The sequence below is a fragment of the Melanostigma gelatinosum genome (genome assembly GCF_949748355.1).
Source record: "Melanostigma gelatinosum genome assembly, chromosome: 13".
Taxonomy (NCBI): domain Eukaryota; kingdom Metazoa; phylum Chordata; class Actinopteri; order Perciformes; family Zoarcidae; genus Melanostigma; species Melanostigma gelatinosum.
The window spans coordinates 22,522,455-22,531,375 of NC_136646.1; the positions used below are offsets into that span (position 1 = coordinate 22,522,455).

The 8,921-nt window shown below is 44.5% G+C and overlaps 1 protein-coding gene across 1 annotated transcript; it reads left to right on the forward strand.

Annotated features, from left to right (window-relative positions):
* Positions 1-5,520, forward strand: hapstr1a (HUWE1 associated protein modifying stress responses a). The gene is made up of 5 exons (XM_079281240.1): positions 1-392; positions 1,415-1,495; positions 2,155-2,222; positions 2,453-2,663; positions 5,173-5,520. The coding sequence occupies exons 1-5, from the start codon at positions 197-199 to the stop codon at positions 5,487-5,489; spliced, it is 873 nt and encodes a 290-aa protein (XP_079137366.1). The 5' UTR covers positions 1-196; the 3' UTR covers positions 5,490-5,520.
* Positions 5,521-8,921: the final 3,401 nt, after the last annotated feature.

The following is an 8,921-nucleotide window of genomic DNA, read 5'->3' on the forward strand; positions in this document are numbered from 1 at the left end:
CTAGGAAAAATAGTTAGCTAAGCTTATCTTCACAGATGGTGGTAGAAATAGGGTCCAACGTTATACTGTAGTGCGAAATATTAAAAAAGAAAACATTATTCATGGCTTTAATCACATCCTTTTTTAATATAGTGTCCACATAGTCACATATTAACACTATTATAAGCGCATTTTAGTTGAGTTTAGGGTGCATTAAATGGAGGAGAAGAAGGAAGACGGAGACTCGGAGATACAGGAACACGGACCCGAGCACTGGTTCTCAAAATGGGAGCGGCAGTGTTTGTCCGAAGCGGAGCAAAGGGAGCCGAGCGAGGAGGAGGCCGACAACGACCAGGATAAACTGTGGCACCTCTTCCAGAACTCCGCCACCGCCGTGGCACAATTATACAAAGGTGCAAGGCAGCTTGTTCGTCTAACTATAACGTTACTTATGTAGCCTGTAACGTAAAGTGTTTGGCTTACTGTAAACTAACGTTCTCGTCACTGTCTGTTCGCTCACGAGCTAGTTAGAATGCTAACTAGCTCGTGAGCGAACTCGCTGGCCAGTACCGGGTGTAACGTTTACAGCTGATTTAGCTAATGCTAAATTTAGCTAGCTGTGTTAGCCAGTTAAAAAAAAAAAAATAGTTATGAACTCTAATCCTGTTTTATAATACACCTGGTTCGAATGTTAAGCAGCCACACATCTAGTTTCACCGACATAATTAAAGTAGCTTAAAGTTAACACGAATAGCTTTGTCAATGAGATGGGTGTTGACACAAGTTAGAGAAGCTAACGTAACGTTGGCCCGGCTAGTTACAAAATGGCGACGGTAACAACAATCGTAGCTACGCGACATTCCCAGATGACAGTCTCTTGTATACTCAGTGTTACCATATGTTACGCACTGTTGACATATGCTATACAGTTAACAACACTGAACTTGTACCTTTTAAACGCCCCGTTTGCTGCTGAGTGAGCAGTTTGTCTAGCAACGCGTAGCTAGCGTTATAATCACAAAATGGCGAGGATAGTATTGGTTCGCTGTGGAAATAATGGTTTGTGTACAATAAGATACAACTGTAGTGCCTCAAGACTTGATACATTTGTGTCCACGCTGACGGAGCGCGACGTGTTATGCTTATTCTTGCTCGACATGGCTTTGCAACTTTACTGCTGAGAGGGCAGATAAGTTGGTGTGTCGGTGCTGGCCATCTAGCGCTGGCTGACAGTTATTTTTATGCCAAACCCTGACCCTGCAATTGTAGATGCAGAAGACAAAATGGCGAATGGAAATGATCTTCACTTCAACCATATAAATCGCCATGCTGTTTGTTCCTCCCAGATTGTTGTCCCTTTTGGTGACTTTAACTTTTTAATTCCAGCCAGTTATGGTATAGAAACCAAACATTGTTTCCCTTTCTCCTCCCACAGACAGAGTATGCCATCAGCAGGGTCTGTCATTGTGGGTGCCATTTCAGAACTCTGCAACAGCAGTGACCAACCTCTACAAAGGTATCTAACCACATCCTCCTCTCCAATTGTGTGCCTTTGAACGGGGTGTATTGATCTGCAAACTACTACACCTACTGTTGTTGTTATGCTTCATTTTATTAGTACAGACTGTTGCTGTCTATCATTGTACTTGTGCTCATCCAACTAATCCATCAAATGGTAAACAGACCTAGTCCTCATTGTTATCAGCTCCATATTTAGCAGCCTGTCACAGGGCTTGTAGGGTTTTCTATGACAGTGAAAGACATGTTCACTGCAGGGTTAAAGAGAAACTATACTACACCAGGCAAAACAGAAACATTCTCAATAACAATGTCAGGAATTCACCAGTAAAACAGAGGTGGTTTGTTGTAGTAAGAATGAGATTGTACTAGACGTAACTCCTAATTTGTCAGTTTAACTCTCCAAAAACGGGGAAGTGAGTGGTGAGTAGTTGGCCCCATTTGGAAGTAATGCTGCTGTTTCAAAGCTGCCAGTCTTGTTTATTAAACATACAGAACTAAAGCTGTATACATTAGAACCCATTATACTAAGAGTCCCTGAGGATTTCTGTTCTTGGACTAAAACATTTACCCTGTTAAAAGTACCATGCCTATTTACTTCCCTTTGGACTTCATGATAATAATGAATATTTTTTATGATGTCTTTCGCCTTCACAGAGAGTGCGGAGGCCCATCAGAGAAGCTTTGATCGGGGCATCCAGATAGGCCACCAGCGCCGTAATAAGGTGGGTCTTGTTCCTCTGTTGCCCTTTTGTTAGGCACCTCCTCTCTCGTATCTGGACAAACTGTGATGTTACACCTCCCTGTCTTATTTGTCTGACATTTAGGAAGCGAGTGCTTACAGCCTACATTAGGTTTACATAACAGGGATGTTGAAGGGGAAACAACGCGTTCGGGTTGGTTGAGGGAACGTCATGTTTAACTGACGGATGATAACACTTTTATTGGCTTGCAGGACATGTTGGCCTGGGTGAAAAAGCGCAGGAGAACCATCCGTCGTGAGGATCTTATCAGCTTTCTGTGCGGCAAAGCACCACCACACAGGAGTAGCAGGGCCAACCCCCGGCTGGCCATGATGGCTCCCAGCCGGGCGAATTCACCAGCTGAGACTGGCTCATCTGTGGAAACAGACCTCCAGCCCTTCAGGGAGGCCATAGCACTTCATGGTGAGTAAAGTGCAGGCCCGGCTCTCGCCTTACACACCACAATCAGATATGTCACAACCCAGGAGGAAGCTACGTTGTTGGATAGAAAATCAGTGACAGAGTTTGTGTTTGAGGGAGCATGCTTGTCCTTCAGTCGTGGTCCTCTGCTACATGTGGCACAGAGATAAGGGTGTGTTGTGCTTTTGGCCAATGGTGAGAGAGGGCCTCACCTTCTTGGCCTCCCCCGTGTGTGTGTGTGTTGAGAGGGAACATTTCACTTAAGCAAAAGCAGAGTATTCTGTCAATGACCCTGCTTTTTAAATAAGCAGCTGTTCCTGTTTGTTATTCAGCTTCATGACAGTTCGTTGGCGTTTCTGGTGAGCTGTCGGTGCAATTGGATATTTTAAAGGGTTTCTGAGGTTAGGCTGGAGGATGTTCGGCATTTGGTGGTTTAGGTTACAGAAACACAAGTTCGGACAGTGTCATGAGGTTTCAGCACGTCCCCTTTCCCAATTATCGGATGCCATTTGCATTTCACGACTTCTGTTTGAGTGTGTTGGGACAGACAGTCATTTTTATTACATGGCCGGATTCACACTTACATGGCCGGATTCAAATATGAATCACAAATAATGAAGTCATGTCAAAGAGCTGTTTACTTGCTGTCACCTTCTGTCTCAGAGAAAGAGGAAGTGGTATGATCTTTACATCTTTAAATTATATCTAAGATTAAAGTCATTTCTTTCTGCTTTCAACCGTGAAAGGAATAAGGACAATTGCTGCTTTGTACGTGTTGTGGAGGTCCCTTAAACGTCGGAATGCCAAACGCCGTCATGTCTGGTTCATAATATTGTTCAGAGGAGCTCCGTGGATTGTATCGAGCTGTATTCACTGTGTCTAGCAAGCACCGGTCGCTGTTTACTACAGCTGTAGGAACACAAAATAAACTGATTTGGCTGTGATTCAACGGCAATAAACCGACAAAAAGGGACTCCGAAATAACGACGTAATGATGCCGATTTGTAGGCTACTGGTCTTCTCAATGGAGCTCTGATGGATCGGTGCTAGGCTATGCTAACATCGTAGCAGCTCCACCAGCACTCAATAACGTCACGTAGACGTAAATACGGCAGCGTCTATTCATTGTTTGTACCGTATGGTTTACACACACACATGCATACACATAGTTTGGTCCGGTCTCTGTTGATATGAGGTATCGTAGAGCTCTGGGTGAACACAGACGGCTACAGGATTTATTTCGTGATTCAACAACGGCAGGAAGTCAGTGATGACAGGGGGAGCAACTCAACGCTGATAGGCTATCGCGCCACAGCGTCACGCGATTATTTCACAGAAGTTGAAAAATTTCAACTCGCGCGTTGGCGATTTTGCTATTGCGTTGGACGCCGCGCCATCGCAAAATCGTAGCGCGCCAGTCTCATCGCGTCTGTGCATAGACTTTGTATGTAAACGACGCGCATCACAGAATCAACGCGACCGGTGTGAACGCAGCATTAGGCTATGGCTGTCTAGTTTTAGGTAACATTTAGCTCGTGGAAGCAGTGCTATATGCAGGTATAATGCGTATAACCACTTCTAAATCCTCTCTGATGGGCATCTTCAGTATGCATTGTTTAAAGGAAGTATGCCAGTACGTAGCTCTTCAGGGATTGAAGCTTTTATTTCTCTCATTTTAATAATGTAACTGGCAACAACACATTAGTTAAGGTTGTAATGACTGTGGTTGTGAATAGTTGTTGTTTTTTTTGTTTAAAATGTGGAATTATAAATGTATGGGTTATAATTGTCTGGTACTGATTTTTCGGCTAGTGGTAATCATGTCACATCTGACCCCTTTTCACTTTATATCTCCCCATAAAAGTTATCTCTCAAACGTATAACGCAACGCTATCAAGACCGAGACAGAGAGGAAAATAAATCATTCAACCGTTACTTTAACGTCTCCTCCAAATTATCCATCCTTGTAACGAAATGAAACTGCACACTTTAGGATCGTCTTATCATTGGAATATGCACATTACTGGTTTGTAAGAATGTCATTTAACAAAGTAATGCTGGCCAGACATGAGCCACATGACGTAGAACATATTCCAACGACGTAATCCACCAAATCACACCTCGGTATATTCTCTTACTGATGAATAAATTCAGAGGATGATTCATCAGATTAAAAGTCTTTTTTTCTGATCCAAACTATCGTTCTTATATCGGCCTTTAAAGCCCAGTGTTGACCTTTTTAATACAGATGTTGACTGTTGGATTAATGCACCAATGATGTGCTTACTTGGTTCGTCACGGTTGGTCCACTCAAAAGACCCTGTTGATGTACGTGCAGCCTTCGTTCTTGCCACATTGGTAAATAACGGAGACTGATGGTTGCAGCTGCTACCAGACTTACTGTTCATGTGATCAAGATTTTCATGCCTGCTTATATCTTAGTTCTGCATCTGATGCCCCTCTGTGTGTTTCTGCTCCCTCCTCCCGGTCCTCTCTCCTCCTCCCCCCACAGGTTTGAGTGGAGCCATGGCGAGTATCAGTGTGCGCTCTGGTGCTCCGGGGTCTCCCACACACGTGAGTGGGAGCAGCAGCAACGGAGGCGCTGCTGGCGTCGGCGGTTCCTCCGGCTCGGGGCCGGTGTGCCGCAGCCGGCGCAACGGCCTCCAAGACGTCGACCTGAACACTTTCATCTCGGAAGAGATGGCGCTGCATCTGGACTCTACAGGCTCCGCCTCCACCGGAGGGGGAGGAACCAGGAAACGAAACTCCACCCAGTGTAGTGACGTCATCACAGACTCTCCTACGCACAAACGCAACAGGATGATCTGATCTGCTGCCTGCCTATATGTATGTGTGTGTGTGTGTGTGTGTGAGGGGGTGGGGGGGAAACGCCTTCCAAGGCGAGGAGAGAGGGGGCTGGATGGGCTTATGTGGGACAGACGGACAGACGCACAGACATTCGGATGCCTGGCTGTGCAAAAGAAGCAGAGTTGAAAATGAAAACAAGGACTGAAGATCTCAGTTCGCTGTATTCAAATGTTGAATGAATTCTATTCCTTGTCTCCTTTCCCCTCACTATTACTACAAATCACTGATCTGCAATCAGAACACCTAACGAGAGAGAGTGTGTGTGCGTGTGTGACTGGGAGGTCTGGACGACATCACACGCTCCTCAGACATCGCCGCCCTGGACAGGAGACAACGAAGGAAGTCACCAGCTGATTCTGGGGCTGCGGACGGTCCTCGGAAGGAATGACGAACGCACTGTGCCGCTCGACAACCCACTTAACCCTTGACACGTGTGTGCCCCTCCCTTAACCTCACCCATCCTCACCCACCACCTTAATAAGGAAGTGAGGGCCATGATCAAACCGAGTTGCAACGCCAAATATCGGACCCAACTCTACGTCAGAGACTCAAAACAACCCACCCGCTCGTTCTGTTTCTTCATCATCGCAGCTCTCAGTGGACGTTGCCTGTCGGTGGAGTCGCCCGGTAGGAGCACAGCTGTGGCTTCATCATCTGCCGCTCGTAGCCACTCACACTCTCTGGCTATTGGTGGCATGTAACTTTACTCTGCTTCATCAGTGGCTTACTTTAGTTCAGCCAGTCGTCCCTTTTTTTTAGTTTTGTAGTTCTTCAACCACCAGTGTTACAACTCTAGGTTTGTTGCCACTGTTTGCGGCAGTGATAGCAAAGTTGATTTTGCTTCTTTCTCCACCTTTTGTTTTGTTTTTTTGAGGATAATGGAAAAGGAAATTTATTTTCTTTGTGTATACAGCTTGTCAGACAGCCCGTCTGCCGCCTCCCTCTTCACCCCTCGTCTTATTGCGAAAGCAGCTGCTGTTTCATGTGATCTTGTGATTATTCTGATGAGTTGCAATAAGGCTTTTTGCACTTAGCATTCACCTCCTAACTCGTGCAAACAAATCGGCTCTTCCATCGTGCCCCAGTTGTAGCCTCGTCCAGCCCACACATTACTCGCAGGTCGCTGCTTAGAGAAGCGAAACACTTGATGTGACCAACAGCTCTTCAGAAGCATTTGATCAGCGTTTCTGCGTGTGAGCTCTGCTCGTATCAAAGAGTCGTTCCTCGTCTGACGAATGATTTAATTTATCTGAAGATATTTGGTGCTGTAAACGAAGCATAAATCGCAGAAATGTTTACAAAAGTAGCGTTTCTCAACACCCCCACTACGCATGGCAGCCAGTGCACACGAGGCTCTGAGTGTGTGATTGGGTGTAAAGGGGTGTGTGCATTAAAGAAAACGTGGATGGGTTTGATTTTACTCGGTACAGGATGATGCAACTCGGGGCTTGTTTCATTCTTGAAATGGTTGTTTTCTTGCCATCCTTCTGTAACAGAGAGGAGGAGACACTGACATCACACGAGTCAGACATTTGGGTACATTTAGCCATTTGTAAAGTCGTATAAACCGGTGCTGCTCAGATTTAGCGAGTCTTTAACGACGGATGTAAGCGTGTTTGTGGGCGTAATAAACTCAAATTGTTGGATTATGCTTTCATTCAGCATAGGAAGCTAACAAAGTAAATCATTAAATATTATAAAATCTTGAGTTGTCTAGTCGTCAAACATGGATACCCTGCCATAGTAGTGCTGCAGTAAGCTATCAGGCTGTAAACCTGTGATAGCGGCTGTAGCTGACTCGTGAGATGGCCATGGATTCTTCCTTGTTTTTATTTCCTCTTTGTTGACTTCTTCACGTCCTCTCGCCTTCATGACCTGGAAAGTGGGTTTTCTTTAGTTGTATAAAGCATGCCAGTTTTTAACTTCTGTTACATTTTGGTCACAGATTTCATTTTTGCGTTTCGAGGTTGGTTTTTTATATTCGCACACGATTGCTGGCTTGTCGGTGAAAGAGGAGACCCGGGCTGAGATTCTATTGCGTCTGTCAAAACGAAGAGTTTAAAAGTTTGTTCTAGTATTCGAGTGAAACCACTGAATTAGACCTTTTTATATTGGAAACGGGAGACTGGATTTGCTTACAGTGAGCCTCTGATGACTGTGAAGGAGTTCACGGGGAGGATTCATGTCTCCTTTAAGTTCTGGGTAGCTTCATCTAGCGAATAATGTAACATAGGAAGGATCCATGTTTCTTTGAATAGGAACCCCCCCCCCCCCCCCCCCCCACTCTGGGACTCTGCAGAGTGCTCATGGAGGGATATAATGGAGTGAATCCTGACAGCTTGGCACTTTAATCACTGTCGTGTGTCCAACACTCAACGTCCGGAGCACTCGTGACTGAAACCAAATGGCGCTTGTTGTTACAGATTAGTAGTTCTAAAACCTCCCAGTGTTTCTGTTGCATGACAACTCGTCGGTTAAAGGGAAGATGTGAAAAATAGAGTAAAATTCAGACTATCAAAGGATCCACTGAAGAGTTGTGAGCAGGATCGAGCCGTCTTTATGATGCAGCGTTGACCCCCGATGGTTGGTTATAATATTGGGGGGGGGGGGGGGGGGGGGCACTTAGTGTTTTCTCTTTTCTTCCCCGGAGCCAATCACCGGCCTTCATCCACATTGTTTCAACAGGCTGACTCATGCCACGTGTCTCTGGAGCCAACACTATTATCAACAGTTTATTGATACTTATTTGTTTAAAAAATAATAAATGGCTAATCTATATACTTAACATTTAATTGTTGGTATGATATATGTGGTTCACATTGTAAAATAAATAAAACCATTCAGTTGAAATTGGACTGTTTCATTTAAAAAGGGAAATTTGGTTGTTTTGAAATTTGATTTGCTTAATATTTAAATATTTAGGGTTCTCTATTAATAAACTGGGATTTATATCTGTTTCTTTGCAGCTCTTTAACTTTGCAGAAGTCACATTTACTTAAATTATCAGTTGAGAATAAAACAAAGCAAACATTTTCAGGCAAAGTAAAGAAGCTTAGTTCGAGGTTGTGGTGACTTTAGAAGTGATCTTCATCGCCGCCCTGCTGTGGCTGCTTTAGGCCACTGGGTGGTGCCAGAGGACCGTGTTAGAGAAACTTATTCTACTGTCCTGAGTCTACGATGAGGACATCAGGCTGCACACTTTGTTACCCTGTTTTTATGTAAACGGCACAGGGCAGCTTTAAAGTGATAGCTAGTGATAGTCTAATAACTAGCACAGTAAGTGGAGGAAAAAGTAGAAGATGGCAGCGTTTTAGTTTTGTATTGTCTAACACAAGACAGAGCCGAGTCCACATAAGTTTGTTTTTTAAGCATTTGTATTTATTTAATTGCTGC

Bases quoted from the DNA above. Each gene is read 5' to 3' on its own strand.
- hapstr1a (XM_079281240.1), top strand. From the start codon at position 197: ATGGAGGAGAAGAAGGAAGACGGAGACTCGGAGATACAGGAACACGGA. The intron at 2,223-2,452 runs GTGGGTCTTGTT...ATTGGCTTGCAG, and splicing joins GCCACCAGCGCCGTAATAAG to GACATGTTGGCCTGGGTGAA. The intron at 2,664-5,172 runs GTGAGTAAAGTG...CTCCCCCCACAG, and splicing joins GGAGGCCATAGCACTTCATG to GTTTGAGTGGAGCCATGGCG.